General features: G+C 34.3%; 1 protein-coding gene across 12 annotated transcripts in view; it reads right to left on the bottom strand.

The window, feature by feature from the left end:
• The window catches only part of LOC118281882 (uncharacterized), a 173,360-nt gene that overhangs the window by 115,554 nt on the left and 37,468 nt on the right, over window positions 1–20,338 (bottom strand). For 10 of the 12 annotated variants that reach the window (XM_035602676.2, XM_035602687.2, XM_035602652.2 and 7 more), the window contains exons 2-3: window positions 12,054–13,023; window positions 11,622–11,813 (exon numbers count right to left, since the gene is read on the bottom strand). In XM_035602676.2, the coding sequence (XP_035458569.1) occupies window positions 11,622–11,813; window positions 12,054–12,693 (832 nt within the window). In that variant the 5' untranslated portion in view covers window positions 12,694–13,023. The remainder of the gene's footprint in view (window positions 1–11,621; window positions 11,814–12,053; window positions 13,024–20,338) is intronic. The other 2 variants (XM_035602658.2, XM_050701701.1) reach the window with 2 other exon arrangements.

Consider the following 20,338-nt stretch of genomic DNA (forward strand, 5'->3'; position numbering starts at 1 on the left):
AAAAAAACTGTATTAAAAATGTAATGTTGACAAAAGAGTTTGGCATCGTGCCATTAAAAATATTAGACTGGAAGTGCTAGAATTGCATACGTTCTTGTATTATTTTTTTTATGAAAACTAATTACGTGCTTACATAAACCACATATTTGCGTGTTGGACATTGCAGTTTTAAAACGCTAATGTTTTGACGCTTTACGTGAAGAAATTATTATAAAAAGTTAAACCTACTTTCCTATTGTTGGGAAAACTCGTGGCCAATGTAAAACACAAGCCGTGGTGAAAAGCCGTAGGCAGACTAGGAATTTAGACCCATCTTTATTTCTAAAAACAGAGTCAATGTCAAAGTCAAAACATTTATTTCAATTAATACTTAATTAGGCCCTATTGAAACGTTAAATTGAATTGTCTGTCAGTCTGTATGCCAGAGAAGCTAGGTGCTTGTTCCAAATTTTGAAATCTCAAAATAAATAGAAAACTTCATTCAATATGTCATTCTCAGTTACACTCACAAATACTTGACCCATAAGGTATTCAGAATCTGTAATAAGGAATTATGAATGGAGCGTGCTTAATCCCGAAGCAGTTCTGCAAGATTATGATGAAATTGGAACTAGTTTCATCTGCAATGTGACCGTACTAATTAACTTTGTTGGAATCAATCGCTCTCAGACGAATATTCATTATTTATGGATAAGTTTTGAAGTTTAACTTTGAAACTTGGATAATTAAGTTAAATTGAAATATGCCTAAAGCATAATATCATGATTGTACAACAAAACATTTTTTTTTTATAAACTTTGTTTTTCCAAAGTCACCTAAATAAATACTTTTCACCCTTTCGAGTACTATTTGTCAACATAACAACAAAAATGACAGAACATATATAGAAGGAGTCAAACACCTAAGCCACGTTCAAGACTCAAGGAAATTGTATGGGTATACAAAATCATGGAAGGATTTAGGAACATGCGTAGTATATTGTGTGCTCACAATTTCTGAACCAAAATTCTAAACATTGTCAAACATGTTCACAAAATTCTATCATGAAATCCAATTATTGTAGGATTTACTGGCTTACCCCTACGATCCACGTGAGGAGAGAGCTTCCTACTCCGAAATTTGAATAGCTGCGTGGTTACATTGTTGTTATAATTTGTCATATCTTTGGAAATATATTTTTATTTTAGTAAAATATAAATTAAATAGCGTCGTGTTTCAGCATTTTATTTTAATTAATTTGGCATAGTATACTCTCTTGTATTAAAAATAACCTTAAGTTCTTTATGATTGAAAACAACGAGGACTATTATACACACCGTAAATGTAAAGATCGTGAAACGGTATGTGGCAACCGTATTCATACAGATAAGACAATCAAAATACATTATCGAAAATACGTCACTATTTTTCATATGATAGAGAGATCATTTATGTCTGCTAAATGAGGTTTCGGAGATAAAATCACAGCCTACACGTAGGTGTACACCTACACCTTTACCTACACCATTAAGAAATACGTGGGTGATGTTATGTCTGCAAGGTATACAAGACAATAAGGGATGAAATTAGAATTAGAAGATGAAATTAGATCTCGATCAAAATAAAATCCAAAAAGCATTCTATTTCAGGATAAATGCTAAAATAGAATATTCTGGCTATCCGTTAATCTAAAATCGAATCAAACAGCTGCTTGATTCGATTTTTTCCGATTTTCAGAAACGAATTTACAAGCTTCAGCCAAACAATCGATGCGTGAACTCATTAATTAATTTACCAGACCGTCTGATGTCACTTAAACACATTACAATTCGCGCGTCTACCGTCACCTATAATTACGCTTTCCATGAGTTTTATGAATTACAAATGCCTACGCTTTACAAAGTAGGTCAAAGCGAAGTTGGCAGTCGTTCGAGCAAACTTAAGTTAATTTAAGCTAGGCTGGGAAAAGATAAATAAACGTGGTTTTGGGTGCTTTAACAAGTGCAACCAGGGACTTAGTATAATCAAGTAATTGTGTTGTTTATTTTTTACAAGTTTGTATTTTTTACAACGGTAAAAATAGCTAGCTCATGGCGCCTAAGTAATTACTTTATGGTTCATATTTTTTTTAACTATATGCCATATTTTGAAATGGGATAGCTCTTCAAGTTTCCTGTTGAATCTGACGTTTTACATAGAATCAACAACAACAAGTTTCAATTTACTTCTAAAGACAACTATAATGTCCATTCTATTTACTTTAAAACATAGTTAATGAACCTGTCCCCAGTGATATCTCTTTGTAGGTAAGGTAATATCCGCAGTAGTGCTAGGGTTTTGACAGATGGGATGGCTAGATAACGGCCATTACTGTAATGACAGTTTCCATTTTTGTTCTCACCAGTAGGTGCCACTGAAGCTTATAGTCCTATTAGACAAACCACAGGACGTCCAAACTTTAGTTAAAAGTTTTTTGGGATATTAGTAGTGATATAGTAGTCTGGAGATTTAATGCTAGAAAGTCTAGCAATGAATTGACCTTTCTAACAAATTTTAATTACGGTTTTGAAAACAGTTTCGTTAATTTTGAATTCTTTCAGATGCTTTAAACTGATGAAACTTATTCCAATGCAGTCTAGGGATCCTGTGGCATCAAGCAGTTATTTTTTTTTATTTGAAAGATTAAATTAAATATTATTTTTATTTGTATAAAAGCATATTTCAAGTTGTAAGTGTACATATGTGGGTACTATGTTTGAAATAACCCGCTATTTTATTTTCTTCACAAATTGGTTTTATTAACCCATTAGTTTTGATGCTGTATTATCGTTACATTATTCCTACATATATATATATATATAATAGGTAAATGATCAAATAATGTATCAGAGATATTGAGGGGGAAAAATCCAATGACTTTTTTTAAAAAGAGTAATGATGGAGTTTCTTGCTCGTTCTTCTCCATTCGAAGCGTCAATTTGACGTTTCAAAAGTGCCTTATTTAGGATTATAATATAATTGAAATAAATGCTATGACTTTAACTGAAATCATTGTAAAAAAATACACTTAGTTTAAGCAATATGTAAAACAACAAATGTCTTTTAGTCCGTGTTTTTTAAAACGGTTTTCCACATAACTTATTTTCAGTGTAAACAAAAGCAATGTTTTAAGTTATTGCGTCCATGTAACAGAGGAAAAAGGTTTTTCCAAAAAAAAAAAACCTGACCCAGTTCCCAGTTGTAACACGTAATTACAACATATACTTAACTCCTTATTGTTAATGTCAAAATCGGTTTGGAAACGTTTTGCTGTTTAAATCGAAGCGTCCTACTTTAAGCGGGATCACGACGATAATGATGATCCATTTGTCTAATTGGTTCGATGATTACACGGCATTTTGTGGTTAGCGACAATATGAGGCTACGTCCATGCCCAGAGGCTGGAATTACGAACCAAATACTTGCATATTCATGATCCTATGGACAGAACCAACAGACATAGGTAATAGAGTTCGTTCGGGTCGTCGGACTTGGTTCAAGTTTCATAAGCAACTGCGAAATGTTTTGCAATGAAAATTTAATTTAACTACGTAATGAACTGTTTATTTTTGTTTAAAATGTAAACATGAATGTTGCTGTTTTGTTTTTAACTTTTAATTCTCTTTTAGAACTTCATTATAGTTCGCAAGAGTCTGTAAACTTGTATTGAGACAAAATGCTATGAAAAGTAACTAGACGTAGTTCGTAAGATCACGTATTTCATTACCCTAATGGGTAGCTGTGTTTCATTATTTCACAATAAATGTAACTTAGGTACAGAATCGATTCAGATGACGTTTGTTACAGCCGTGGAATGTAGGTATCTTGGGAAAGACTAATACTCTAATTTTGCCATTAGTCATAATTCTACGCAGACGAAGTCACGAACAACAACTAGTGTAATATAAAGCACAAACTATTGTCACATACATCGGGCTACAAATAATGAATGTGATAACTGACCACGACAAAAGAGGTTTGTTGTTTCTAAAACCTATCGCCTACGTCAATGATGTGCGAATATGATAGTAACATATTTTATCTTATCAAGTAATAACAATGAAACATTCCATTCATAAGGCTAATATTTATAACCATCTCTAATATAATGGAATTGTATGACGTACTAAGTTATCGCCTGAAATTATTGTTTGTTATCGTCATTGGTTTTAAGTATGCCTGACGAAAGACTAGTTCCTGGACAGAAATCAATTATGTTCAAAATTGTGTTTGGTGTGTTTATTTCGTACTTATGTATGATTCTAATTATTGTCGAGCAGGCTTCTTTAATCATTTTGACTATGAAAATCCAAAGGATTTTTTCATTTTTGAATGGAGGTGCGTTTTTGCGACGCACTGCTAAACTATACAAATAGCACACACTTTTTTGAAAATCAATTGTAATTCAGTTTAATATCAACGTTATTAAATACGTAAACCGTTTTAAAATGACAGAACATAATATTATCCCAACCACCACATTTCAATGTCTTTCAGTCTGTGATCTAAATTCAGTGAAAACACCTGCTTTTGAAATATTAATAGCGTTTAATTAAATGCGGTAACTACTTATTAATTTCGCTGAACGTAGACGGAAATACTAAGAGCAATCATACTTATAAATTTCGATCAAAGTTGGAACGATTTGTGGGAGATATAATTAGACCTGCTTCCGTTGAACAAGAGTAATTATCTCGAAGGCTCATCAGACTGCCTACTCGAGTAGTCACGAGTGGGCCATTCACGAAGTTTACAGGATTTAAGTAAAGAATTACTGGGTTATTGAGAATCGTGCCCGGTGTTTGTCAATATAGTTAAGTAGTCTATTGCAATGGGACTATAAACAAAAGTAGCAATGAATGGTTAATTCGGCCCTTCTTTAATATATCTCCTATTTGTTCTATATATGTCCGTTTAGGACGACTTTTACCAACCGTCTGATTCATAAACTTCACCGAAAAACTGATGACTAATGATGAAGTGAAAGAGGTATGTAAGAATCGTAGCAATTGGCGTTGCATAGTCTCTACTACCACCTATAGGAGACAGGCGTGAGGTTATGTAGTGTGTATGAATCTACACCTTTGCCCACAATAACAAACATAAAGTTATCTATATATTAATACGGATGCAAAAATGACCGCTATTTACGAAAATTGCGCGGACGTAGGAGCATAAAATTTGGTACACTTATAGTTTTTGTTTAGAAGAAGTGAAGAACGCTAATAGCTTTTCAAAAATAATGCTTATAAAGTACATTAAATCAATAAATAAAACATTACACACACATGCATAGTATCTGATCGTATTTGACAAAACGTCAAAATCGATAGACATTGCGATACATTGACGTTTCATATGAAGAGAGTTTTATAAACAGAGTTTGTTTGAGTTAAATAAAAATTATCCTTGAACGTATGTTAAGTGGTATTGTAAATTAAATCGTATATGGTTGAATTTCAACCACTAACGACCACTAGTACCTATTAATCATAATAATCCTTTGGATTTCATACTAAGCGCATGACATCCTTCACTCACAAAGTGACTCCTTAGAAACCTGGTGTCAACCGCACGTTGGTACTGACTTACCAAAACGTTTACAACACGTAGGTACGCTACACATCAAGCTATACAAAACCATTATAAACTGACCGTTTATTGTACAGAAAGATCATAGAAAGCGAGACCAAGATAAACTGGTTTTGTATAGCTCCATGTGTAGTACACATAAACATTGCCCTATTTTAAGGAAATCCCTACAAAGATACAAGTGTGTTGTGACACATGCGTACATTGTGTACCTACTAAGGGGAACCACAACAGTTAACTGTCAAATACACGTGTATGGATTACACGGATTTGTAATAGTGTAATGTTCTAAAGTGGTTTCTTGAATGAAAACCTGGTTGTGACGTTACTTGTGAGCCGATGTTGTTGTTGATAATATGTAATTATTATTAGTTTTTGATTTAAAAACGAATGCTATGTTATTAATTTAATGATTGGAATGGTAAATATAGCTCTTCAACAGCATTTATTCAGCTTTCTTAATACGCGAATTTCGTATTTTTAATAAGGACCCAAATAAACCATCTAAAATATTTACAACAGTATCAAATACATAGTTTTATTAATTTTAACTAAATACTATCAGATCACCTACTTATCAACATATTTTACGGAAAAATTATGTCATGAAATTATTATTAAACTTAAACAATCAGTTTTACTACTTCCTATTGGCGTTGACATAATTATTTAATAGCGTCCAGTATTCGAGGAAATGTTAAAGTTATTAGTCATTTGCTATCATGACATCATCAACTATTATGTTTTTTGTATGCGTATTTGAAGGTAATGGGAGGGGACGGTCAACTCACCCCTTTACGTTATTCTTTATTACAGAAGGTAGGCCATTGACCCTGCTAATATGTAAGAAAAGAAAAGGGATGTGACGATGACGTCTGACATACGCCTTTGCCTTAGAGGGATTTAGTATATGAAACTTAGTAAGACACGTGTTTAATTAAGTTAGTTATTATTTAGTCAAACACATAACCTATTTCAGGTCCATCCAAAGGTTGTCTGTAAGAAGTTGCCATGTGCGCACTATGCTTATTTATGTGGTGCCCTATGTATTTATGTAGTGTACAATAAAGTAAATAAACTGCTATCGCGGTAGGTTTTGGACACATTGTTTCGTTGTAATAGGAAACTATTGGCTATTAAAATTCAGAAAACTTTACTAACAACTACCCATCTCTGAATCGAAATCTCGATCTCATTATTGACAATCACAATTTACAACTCTTCTACTAATCTAAAAACAAGATTGAATCAAGAAAAACTCACCAATATTCTCCGAAAAACTTCTTGTATTTAGTATTCCTACAGAACTTCAACTCAGATCAAACTCAGGAGCAAAACCTCTAACAAAGTCATGAAACATTAACACAAATTCTCAAGTAAAATACTAATTAAAAATTGGTACATTGCACAGTTTGCAATTCATTATTCAACCACGATGGTAAACTAGCAACTATATTACTAGTTCGCGGCGGCTGAGCGCTGCATTATTAAGGCATGGTCGAGTCCATTTACCTATGTAATGTGCCGTGGAAAATGTTTGTATGTATGTTAAAATAGCAATTATTTTACTAAACTCACGTTATGGCTAACGCTTTGTGTTATTTTAGTATGGAACTACAAGTTTTAGGTAAAAATTTGAAGTTTGGTAAATTAATTTTTGGGTTAGGTAAGTATACAATTACATTGTTACAGACTATTTTATAAAATACTTTCTATACCGTAAATAATTTACTTCAAAAATTAGAAACTAAAAAGAAAGTTATTTTTAAAAATGTGGATGTTGTAAACGATAAGTGGGTTGGAAATCTACGCACAATTTTTTGTACCGTATGAAAAGCAATAGAAAATCTATTTCTCTCAAACTACTTTATTCGAAATTTAAAGAACGTAGAAAGCAGTATTCAAAACAAAATATCTTTTGTTACGTGTTCCAAATCGTTAGACAAAAGGTCTTTTGGCAATACAGTTACACCTGACTACTTCCAGTAAAATCTTGTTCGAATAAATAAAGCGCATTCAGCAGATTTAAAGTAAATTGTGGCGAGCGCTGCATTGTTTCAGTATCCACTTTCGGGTGGCTACATATATTCATTTATTCAGCGCGTTTTTCGCTTCCTTTGCTCTTATTGTATGTAATCAGTCGATTGGACATATCAATATCCAGTTGAATAAGTGCGTATGTTTTGTTACGTGTTATCTTTTGTGTGCGCGTGAAAATTAAAACAATGTTGTTCTTGGCTAAACGAACAACAGTAACACTGCATGTTTTTGTTATTTTCAATACCTTTCTTCTGTAGTAGGTTTATGTATTTTTTTGCAACCTATTTTTTATTTATACTAAATTTTTTGAATGTTATTGGGGATGCAATAAATATTGTTCCTAGTTCGTAATTAAAAAAATCTGTGTTTAAATATCTTTGTCTGTAATTGAAAATTAATTATATATACAAGCAGTATTATAATATTGTCTGATATTACTCTGATAAAGTTCTCTCTTCTTATTTTCGCTTCTAATTCACTTACACTTAATACGTTGCAAATGGAAAGTTGTCGTTGAGACACGGGTCACGAAGGTCGGGCATACGTACCCTAAGTTTAGCGTCTAGGGATTTATTGGACAACTGATTCCGACAAAGTAAACTTTGGTCAAACATTTATTAGGACCCAAGAGATGCTTCCTAAATCTTGTTTGGATCAAGTAGTGGATGAAAAAATAATATATCATGGTTAAGAGGGTGATTAAAACTTAATTGCGGGAGTTTGCACTTTCACCCGAATTTAGGGAGACAAGAAGCCTACTTTGTTATTTATGGGACACTAAGAATGACTAATACTAGTTAACTGTATAATTCTAGTGCGTAACAGTAACTAAGGGACAATATTCCAGTAAAAAGTACCAGGGTCTGCTTGATTGTAAATGTGATTTGCAAACGACGTTTGCTGCAATTTTGTGTGGAAAGCAAAACCATTTTGTTTTTCTTTCATTTTATATGAATATCATTTGCATGCTAAGCCATTTATTTAGGTCAATTTGATTTTGGAAAAAGTTAAATTGGAAAATGAAAATGAATAATACGACGAATGGGGGAATTAGGTTCCTATTGACTGAAAAAGAGTGGAAAACGATGGGAAATGGAATGACATTTTGTCATCTAGTGTGGTCTAAAAAATTCTACGAAACCAAACAACAGGAGCTTTTATTTCGGTGAGTCCGGAAATGAATGTATGGCATCACCGAACGAGAAATACGTCCCAAAAAGCGGTAGTGTAACAAAATGTTTTACTCCATATAGGACAGAGGTAATCCTATGTAGTACTGGAACTGCGGCCGCCTAACAAATTGCATTGCTGCAACGAGCTCCGAGATTCGACCGCAATTGAGAGAACCGCATAAAACTAAGCCTTTAAAATGAATATGCTCAATACGAGGTTTCAGTCTTAGAGTTTGACCAACTTTAACCCATGGAGTGTCATATGCACACACGGTGGTGCGTAAGAGATTTGGACCCGACGTGCCTTATGCACCAACGTTGGAACATAAGCGGTATGGCCGACTTCAAGTCGTTCAAATCTATTACTACTGTGATTGGTTGACGTAAAAAATATTTCTATAGACAAGTGACAGTTTAGCCAACATAATAACTTAATTTTTTTAAATATTTCAAGCAACAACATTTAAAAATTAAATTTATTCTCTTTCTCGGAAAATATTGTCGGCCATTTTCGAAATCCGGTGAACTTGTGAAGTGTGTTTTGTTTTTTTGTAAACAAATGCTTATTGTAAAGTTATTAGCCAGTGTTGTATAAAATAAATGTAATCATCGCGTAATGTATTAGTGTTACCGCCGATGTAGTGAAATTGTGGTTTTTGTGAAGTTTGTGGCAAAAAGGTTATGGATAACCTACGAAAAAACATAAACAAAGAAAATAATTTCAAGTTTTCGTCATGAAAAGGTAATGTAGGAATTAAAACAATACGCTATAATCATGACCCATATTCTTAGCTTTGTAATGGTGTATAATTTATAACATATAAATAAGGGAAATACGAGAATTATCATGTTTTCTAACCTAAGTCGGAATGAAAAAAACATTCTAATAATTTCGGGATCACTACCGGGTTTCGCGACCGCGGGAGCCGAACACTCTAAGCATGAACAGAATATATTACGATTAGTGATCTTTATGCGGTCCTTTTCCTATTTGAAATCCTTTAGCCAGTGTTTTAAATACCTTTTGTTTTAAGTCCGATTTCTAAACCAAGGTAAACACAACTCGTAACACAAAATGTTGTGGTATGTAGTTACATGCCTAACTTAACACTCATCTACACAAAACCGAAGCACTCACAGTTATTTACTGAACATTTCGTCTAACATCGCAGCTAGTCTCTTTGGGGAAAACCAAGCGTGATAACATGCTCTGTTGGTTTCCTCTCTACATTATGATTTATGAAAATACTTTAACACCAGTTCTCTATTTAGACATCGCTATTAACGAGCCAAAACCTACCGACGGTTATTTATGACGAGCATTTCATAGTCCAGTCACGATCTCTCTTTCTGGGAGCGTAAACGTATACTTTAACTTGGAAAGTCCTCGGCAATAGGATAAATTCAAAGTCTCTTAATTATCTCAATATTATGACAATAATTAAGATTCATTCTTAATGAAAATGAATATGAAATGAGTTGATCTTGTTTCGGTTGAAGTGATTAGTATCGCTTATTTGGAGTTAGTGCTCTAGTACATATTCTTTTGCAAAAGTAAAGAACGAACTTTAAGATTTTCTTGAATTCATAGAATCAAAACACCAGCATTATTGCATTCAACATAAGAATTACGTTCAACCTTATATCTAACATCAAATGCACCTACTGAAGTCTATACTTTTAAACCAACAACCAACAAAGGAGTCGTTAGACGTTAATAAGAAAGCTATTATTTAGAAATTATTTTTGACATTAAAACCATTTCGTGTTCAAAGTACGAAAGTAGGATAAACAAACCTGTGGTTCGGTGGCCTTGGTGCGGTGTCAGGAGCCCGAGGCAGTTGCGTGAGTCGGTCACAGCAACGGAATAAAACACAAAGGGTGTAAGCCTGCGAATGATTCTAGTTTGACGCTAGAACGTGTTCGGTAGTGACGATTTCACACTATACGAGAGAACTCGTATAATAGGCCGTCCTTTGTGCCGGAGACGTGGCTCGCGATACTGACATTGTTCCGCTTTGAAGTGCGAAGTAAAAAAGAAACGAGGGATTACCGAGTACCTAAATGGTTTCAATGCAAGCTTGCTTTAAGCTACGTTTAGATGATAGTTTTACTAAGTTTTGATCCAATACGAAGATAAAATATCAAAACTCTGATATAGTAGCGTACCAAAGCACTGCAAATATTGATAATTGTTAAAAGGTATCAAGCTCAAATTCAATACCTAATTTCAATTGTTGCCATGAAAAGAAACAGGTTATTTAATAAATATTGAAGGCTTTTAAATTCCTAAGCTAGCTACGTAAGCTACGTAACCTAGTTAAGATGAATCTTGACTGAATAGGTAAGGCATAATATGATCATGTTCTCATTTATGACAGATTTATGGCTTACTACCGCATAGGGCTTTGTACATAAAATACATAGGTAATCAAGTATTCACCGTGCGGTTAGGGGCTTATCCATAACAATACTTTGTCCTGACTAGACACACGAGGAAATGCATTATTCAGCTGAGTACATAGACTATTTTATTCAGCCAACGTTGCACGGGAATAATCCAATATGTATTTAGCATTTCCCTTCCTCATAGCATACATTAAAATTTCATAAACAGATCGTAAATGAACTGTAATAAAGCGAACTTTGGGCTAATATCATGTTCTGATTTTGTGCGCTGTTTAAATACATTCACTCAGTAATATCACGTACGAGTATTATTAAATTTAGTAGAGGTTTTTTATTGCTGCTTGGGAAGATTTTCTGTGAAATTTAAGTAAAAAAAGTGTGAAGACTCACCTGTTTTCACCAGTTTGAAGGTAACTTGCTGTTGATTCTTAAGCTGTTCATTATGCGTCGGGTGCGTGAGTTCTCGCAAAGCCATCTCAACAGACGGTTGCTGCTGCATGTTGGTAGAGCGCGGCGGCACCGACTGCTCTCTCGCTCTACTCAGCTTACGGAAGAAACTAACTTTCTTCGGCTTAGGTGGACCTGGGAAAAACAGAGTAAATCCAATTTCAAATTACATGCAAAATAAGCATTACAAAGGTATTAAAATTATCAACGCAAAAACCCTCACACTGTTATTTGTAAATTTATGGACGTGACACATGCCTAGTGAAGCGTTAATGCTGTTATTTCGCCATGTACCCATGCTTAATTAATGTGAAGATACAGATTAGTTAGATGATCACGCGTTCTCAAACTCAAACCGCACTCTCATTCAGAAACCTTCAGTAGACGAACGTTGTGGTGTCGGTGTCGAAGGCGTGGACGTGCGAGCTGAGGTCGCGGGCGAGGAACTCGGCTCAGACTGGGGCCGTGGTGGAAGGAGGCTCAGCGTAGACGCTGTTGGTGTCGGAAAGTGTGCCGCCGAAAGATCTGATCGGCGATCTGGTTCCGGCGTAGTGACTCGGATATGTGCACCAAACTGCGGTGAGTTCGCGACTTCGAACAGTGCATCGAAGTCGCGATCGAATATGTTCTTTCTGGAGAACGCAGGAGTGGGAAGGGGTGCGGGCAATTCGAATTCATCGGGAGCGGGGGTCCTAACAATTTTGCCGAATTCAGTATCCTCATGGCGGCCTAGCTTCTTGAGCAGCTTCGCTTTGGTGCGCTCGCGCAGCTTTGGGCGCTCGAGCGACGGCGTCGGCGATGCCGGCGCGCGCTCTGGAGGCTCCGGAGGCGCCGTTTTGAGGTGGGTTTTGTCGCAAGAGAGGGTGGGGGTGCGGGGCAGGGGTAGCGCGCTGTACGGCGCTCGCGGCGGCGGCCCGTAGATAATGTCAAGCGTAGGCCGCTGCCGTGGCCGAGGCAGCGATTGCGAGCTGTATGTCAGGGAAACTACTTCATCCGCAGGATATATTACGTACATCCCTGGCGAGACCGCATCGCGCAGGCCCCTCGCGCCCTCCGAAGAGGTTTACGCGCGTCGATTGAGCTACTACTAAGATCTAGTGGCAAGTAACTTTGTTCAGTACTTTACGAGGAGTAAAGTTGTCGGGACACGATTTACACAGGAATAAGTTACAAAGTTAACGTCGATTGGAATGTTTTTAAATGTTAAGTTGCCTTTTGCGTACTACAATGTAAGTTGAAGAGCGATCAAGGAATGTTTTATGGAAGGGATCTTGAGCCATATTAGGTAGGGGTAGGAAGGTTTCTTCGTGTAATGTCTGCCAATTCCGTACAACGAATCTTCAACCTAGAGAAACAAAAAGTTATGCTTATTACCTGGTGAACATAGTCACGAACAAAGGAAAATGTGAGGTAAATAATGATACTGTAACATCTGTTTATTCCGTAGTCATGTTTGTAGCAAATAGAACCTAAACTCAAACAGCCTCTGTACACGCACGCTTGACATCGTAATGTTACATACGAGTACGTGAAAAGCGACATAGCACACTAAATTGCGCCGTAGTTTACTAAACCGCTCCATGTCAAATAGTACTTTTTCATTAAAACTTTTACCAAAAACTAAAAAAAGTTAATTTAAGCTAGGAATTATAACGCTTCGAACTTATGCTATAATAATAGATAATCTTATAATGAGGTACACATTGTATTATCAAAATCTTCTTCATAATCACCATTGTAATTAGCAAACACTTCCTTAGTAAACAAAGGAAGGTCCACTGTAGTACGAGCGAAGTTTAGCCTGAGTATAAACTAGAAAGCAACTTAGACAAACGGGTCAAGTGTCACCACAATAGAGGGTTGGGGGAGCGAAGTGGAGTAGCTCTCAAATTTTTTCACGAACGTGGCGATTCTCCACAGATTCATTTAAATTTTCCTTTGCTTACTCTAATAAGGGAATGCTTTGTGACCACACGTTTTAATAAGGTCGGAATATGTATGTCGGATCTTTTTATTTTAATTATACCTACTCAGGTTTTAAACGTTGAAGCGTGTGTTACAACACGTGCTCATTTAATAAACGTGTAAAAGTATATTTTATTACAAAATTTCACGAGAACTATGAGAAGCATAATTAATACGTAACTATGCTATCTCGAAGTGGTAAATTGAGTGTAATAACTACAGATTTTTTACTTTCTAACAGTTATGTAACCAGCAGTACTTTATATACCTATACTGACTTGGAAACTTCGTATCGTCTCAATCATTATTTTCTCACCTTTAAAATTTCCCTGGACTTCTACAAAAAAAATTCAAGACAAAAATTTGCTAAATCAGTCCAGCCGTTCTCGAGTTTTAGCGAGACCAACAAAAAGCAATTTTTATATACTTATACATATAGATAAATTTGTACTGGTTCTAGTATAGCATAAACCAACTTACCTATTTAAGTTTTAAAAATGTAATTTATAAAAAATCTACAATAGCTACATTAAACTTGTATTGACAGAAAATTACGTTAATTGACCCATTTAGACTCAAATCACGTAAAGCAATTAGACATATGAGATTTATATGAGTCTGATGTTGTAAGCGGCATTTTAATAGACGGCTCCTGTTTCAAGCAATCCCGAGAGGAATTGTTACAACCACGGAAACATATAATATATACTCATAAAGTGGTCTGGTGGATAAACAAGATTTGTTACTTTTTTCATTTTTTTATCCTGATCAGATGAACGGGTAACGTTTTTTTATTTTTTTTTTTAATTGAGAAATTAAATTGTAGGTGGTTTTACGTTTGCAAGCAAGAAAGACTATTTCGCTAGTTGAGTAGCAAGTGCTACTGCGAAGCATAGATAATATTAGTTATGTAGGTAGTTTGAATACTTAAATTAATTTCAAATATATCATAACTTAAATGAATAAAAAATAAAACAATAATAAAAAGTAAGACTAAAATATTTACAACTTAATAACTAAAATCATATAGGTATTAGAACATAAAAAAGTATTAAATAATCTGTATTAATTTCAGGGTTGGTCGAAGTACACGGAGTCTGGAATTCCTACCAGTATATAAGGACAGGTTAGCCTTCTATTACAAAGAAGTCCTAATAGTACAGCTACTCATGTAATCCCACGAGAGAGAATAAAAACACGAAGTTATATTTTTTTTTACAAATCGCTCGATCAGATTACTAAACAAGCTTGCGCTTAATAAATCTTGTAATATTACGACGGTCCATTTAGTTTCTATTTACATTAGCAAGCAGTCTTCGTAACTACAACACGATTTCAAACTGTCTTTGAAAAATCTAAGAAAGAAATTGGCTTTTGTTGCGCAGAAATATAATAGCGGTGAGCGAGGTATTTTTAAATTCGATTTACAAAGTTTTATTTTGCAAAAAAGTTGCATGTAGAATTTAAATCGTTGTAAGAGAAATGGTTCTTTTGCAATTAACACTATTATCCAATATTAATAAGTATATTTGTTTTTTAATGTTTCGCTATTCAGAGAGGATCTAAAGGTTTTTGTTGAAATATGTAGTGAAAACTGCATCATAACACAATTTTATGGTATAATCATATCAGTCAAGTCGATTTATAAAATATCTTGGGACTTTTCATATATCTACGTCAGCTTTGGATATATCTACGTCAAACGTCAGTGTTTACTCATTCGCATATTTTGCAACTCGTTCAATAAAAACAGATACTTTAGAGATAAAAGATTAATATTAGGTAATATAAACAATATAGATGACGTCAATTCAACGTCACTAACATCGACGTCGATACATATGCAATAGATTATGTTTTACGTGCGCAATTTCTGATAAGAATATTTATGACTGTCAATTCAGGTACTCGTAGATAAAAACCTAAAATTCTGCCAATAGGTAGGTGTTTTTGGATAAACAAAGGAACGTCACTCTTGTGGCTCGGATGGGTGATGGCAGTTGCTCCACGTAAGCTACTGATATTGCAGATGAATTTGTTTAAAGAGCTGATGCCAACCTAGTTGGGTAAAAGCCAGGAAGAAAAAGTAATGAAAATAAGTACGAAGTTTCTGCAAACTAATAATTTATAATAACGTAATGTCTAGCTAGAATTGAAGCTATGAAACTCACGTGTCGAAATATTTCTCTTTTGTAGCGAAATAAATCATTTTGTTTGAAGCATTTTCTTGTTACAACTGTTCTACTCAATGGGTAAAGTTGAGAACATTTCAAAGACCATTAATGGATTGCTATCAATATAAATCTTCTTGCCGAGGTCTTTTTATTTAAATCGAATGTTTGGATTTTGTTTCAATTACTGGTAATTATTCGATTTTCATAGTGACACTAATTAGCGAAGGGCAGACTAAGAAGCAGACATTGTATGTGGGTTTTTCAAAGACTGGATAGCACCTTTTGCAAAGAAGAAGGATACATTGAACATAAAAGACACTAGTTTAAAAAATATGTTACCTAAATTAACACTTGTGCTTATCCCTTGTTACCAACATTTTCTTCTTCCCTCATAATTCAACTTGTTCATTCACATTATACTTAAATACCTCCTTGGTTGTAATTAACATCTAAGCAGGATGTCTGATTAAGTCATCTATCAAGACCAGGATGTTTATATTACGTGCTTCTCAAAATTCAAGTCTGTTTCCACATTAATTTTAGCAGCGTAGACTAAAATTGTGTTGTTAGTAAAGCACGGAAAGTAAGTACTGATAAGAGTGTGTAATTATAACATTCCATACATTATTTAGAAATATAAAATATTTGAGCAAACATGTCACATGTTTTGGTGTCTTTAACTGTATTTTTTTTTGTATAGGTAGTATTTTCTAAATTTTAAATTTGATTTTGTGTAGAATAAATTACAAAACTAATAACATAACATATCACAATTCAATAGCATTCAATTTCGAATATATTTATTTGTATTAAGCCGCTACGCTACGATTTAATCAACACGTTTCAACCATCAATATTTCGACATTTGTTTACACATACGTCATCTATTCATGGCATTTCAATATTACATTTACGAATTAAAACTAATTACAAGTTCATTGTTGAAATATTAATTACGTATTCAGTTTATACAAGTTTTTAAGTTTCAGCAGTAATTACAAAACTTTATATTTTCATCATTATGAAACTTGTGAACCGAATGTACAGACCGTAGTCGACCCAATCATCGAATCGTAATCTCGGTACAAATGATGTCGTACCAACTTTCTAAAGGAAACTTTTGACGTCTAATTATGGTATTATGTCAAATGTTGGCGAAATTATTTGAAGTTTTTCGATGACATATTCGACAATTTCCTGGGATGAATATTAATGTAAAACATGGCAACTTTACCATATTTTGGAACAAAAATCGAAATATATTTTTAACCATAAGACGCATAGAAACCAAAACTATATATTTAGAATTGTAGTTTATCTGGCTCACTTTACCGTAATCGTCATTATATACAAACGCTTACTTTAGCCGTAGTAAAGAAAAAACAACATGGGTAAAGATACCAAATTTTTGGCAACTTTACCTACGCGCCGTATTCATCGTGTATTGCATATTAAAGAGTTGTTGAGGTACAGAGGGCTTCATCTAGGACTACTTCGTATTATAATGCAAACAATATGAGGAAATCTATAAAGATAACGGCTACACAGACAGTAGGTAAAGTTGCCACGGGTTTCATCGTAATTTACATACAAATAATTTGTTACGCTCGGGGTTGTCAAAAAATGAGATTTTTTTTTATGACATGTATATTTAAAAAAAAAAAATAATAAACCTTAAACCTAAAGTAAAAAAAAGCATAAATATCTGACATAAATATTGTTCCCTTTTAAACTAAATTAAGTTCTAAAATTTTAAGTATTTATGTTTAAAATTGTAAAAAAGGCTACAAAATAATGTTTAATCTTTTGACTTTTTAATTTTTTGACTTCACTATCTCCATAGCTAATTTTAACATTACTTTCGTATACTTTTTTTATTGTCTAGCTCCGAGTTTTCTGCGGTTTTGTTTCATGTGAGCCATTTTGGCTCTAAAACAAAAGGTATTATTAAATACATTATAACTTATCATCCAGGATATTCACTATTATGCTGGGAAATTTAGGTATTCGAAAATGGTTACATACACACAAACAAGAAAAAAACATTTATTGCCAACCCTAACTGTAGGTAAAGTTGCCACAAAGCAGGCCGTGGCAACTTTACCTAACCTGTGTCAACATTACCGAAGCGATTATTTATCAATAAATTAAAGAAAAAGCAATTGCTGACATTACAACAGTAATCCCAACTATATTATACATACAAGATCAAAATTTCACTCACCTGTGACAAATAATTAAGGCTCTGTGAGCACAATTTAGGAACTACTAACTTTTAGCACATTTTCACGCACTACACTGTGACGGCCATTACTGGAATAATAGCAGTCTTGCGTCTACGTAAAATATAGTAAATATTTCCTTTTAATGTCTAAAAAATGCTACTATTACAAAACAGAATTCTAGTGCGTAGATTTTTAGATAAATGAGTTTATACCGAATACCTATAGTATGGTAAAGTTGCCAAGGGTCCGGTAAAGTTGCCATAGTTTACCGGTATTTAAAACAATTGGGGCGCTAAAGATGTTCGATGTAATTCTTAAAAAAATAGACATTTCTTTCGGAACTTTATTATTTTTTGTCACGTGAAAGGTGTAGAATGACCAAATTTTGTAATTGAACTCAAGTGTATATATTTAAATCTTATGGTGAAAGCTAACTGGTTGAGAAAAGGTAAAGAAAATATTTTCTGAGCAATCATCGGTAGGTATCTGTAATCAAATTAGTAAAGAAACCACAAATAAAATGACTAATAATACCTTCTGCAGAATTCTATAAACCGTCCAACTAGACAGAGAAAAGGCATTTCCGGAACACCGGCCTAAAATAAATATGTATTGCTAAGCTGAAATAAACTTTTATTTTGAGACACAAATCAAAATAAAGTCCGCCTCGAGCTCGTTGACCGGCCGAAATTAAAATTTCAAAAGTGGATCGAAGTAGGTCATTGTGTGAATTCAACAAACAGATTTGGATATACACGAACAAAGAGATGAATGGATTCGCAGATTTTACATTCAATAACAGTTTCGATGATTTTGCGGATTACGGAAGAAAAGGGAAAGATAAAATCGTTTCAAATGTTCAATGGTTAGCATCGGAAGCATTGACTGTACGTGGGCGAAATTTTTATTTGTTCGCTTGGAGAGAGCTTTAGGGCGTCTATTTGTAACTGTAGGAGCCATATTTATATTGATGCGAGAGGATTCAATGTTTGCGTTGTTAACGATATTAGCGATAAAAGTAATGTTAAGTTTTCTAAGCACGACTCGGGGTGTTGGAATCACAGTTACATCTTTGTTTGCGTTGTGTGAATATCGTTGGCGAAGCAAAATGTGCACAAGTGGCGCTGGATCCGGTAGCGGATGAAAAGGTCGAGTGCTCCTCCACAATAGAACGTCGCGGTTACGAGACCACCCTTTCCTCATTAGTATTGCGAAAAAATTCGAGCACGTAACCAAAAGTCGGTGTAAAAACTTTTCTATTGCGAAAGTTTCGAGCACTTATTGAACCAAGTGGAATTTTAAGTAAAATAATAAAGGAAAAGTTGTAGTCCTCTTAGGCCTGTTCTTTTGTTTTCTAGCTCTTTTTAGTGTTGTTTAAGCTTGATTGTACCCATGTAATGTTTCAACCAATTTAAATATTTCAACTCAACTGTGTACTTTTCAAAATCATTGCAATCGATAAATTATATTAGGTTCAATACAAGTAATTATATGATAACCGGTATTAGAATATACATATTTTCAAATATTGTATAGCAATTTTAAGCTCTCAATGAAAACACACATTTCAATCTACGGATAAAACAAATATGGCTGTGGCGTGTGCTATTTAGTTTATTGAATACTACCACCGGATATTTCTATTTTTCATGCACGTGTGTTCTGTTATCTACGTAACAAAACAAAAATAGTGTCATTTTACTTTCAGCAATATGCAAACCGATGCACGGTGGCATGGCATGGTGGCTGGACTGGGCTGGCTCGCGTAACGTATAGCGAGTACGATTCCCGCACGGAATTACTTTCTGTATGGTCCACAAATTATTGTTTTGGGTCTAGCTGTCATGTGTATGTGAACTTGTACATTAGTAAACGCACCACAACACAACGAATATGCTAGAAGAATATCCTAGTGAATGGGGCAAGAAAAAATAGGTCTGTCTGTCTGATGTGAGCGCAGCATACCTGTGCGGCAACGGCTTGGCATCTCATTATTGGTTGGATGGTTTGACGTGACACTATCTCCAATACCTAGATCACAAGCACAGCTTTTATTCGTACTATCATTCATTTATTAGCTTCAATAGTCATTAGTCTTTCCAAAAAGTGAACCAATCATGGTCGCCATTCTATCGATGATTGAAACCGGCAATTATTTAAAATCACGCCTGTTTTCCTTCGACGATGATTTGCGTTTTCTATACATAAAATGAATTATTAGAAGACAATTTTTTATAGATATTTGGAATCGGAATTTTTGTGAAAGAATAATATATATCTTCTAATTTTTTTTTGC

Source organism: Spodoptera frugiperda, chromosome 20 (genome assembly GCF_023101765.2).
Source record: "Spodoptera frugiperda isolate SF20-4 chromosome 20, AGI-APGP_CSIRO_Sfru_2.0, whole genome shotgun sequence".
Classification (NCBI taxonomy): domain Eukaryota; kingdom Metazoa; phylum Arthropoda; class Insecta; order Lepidoptera; family Noctuidae; genus Spodoptera; species Spodoptera frugiperda.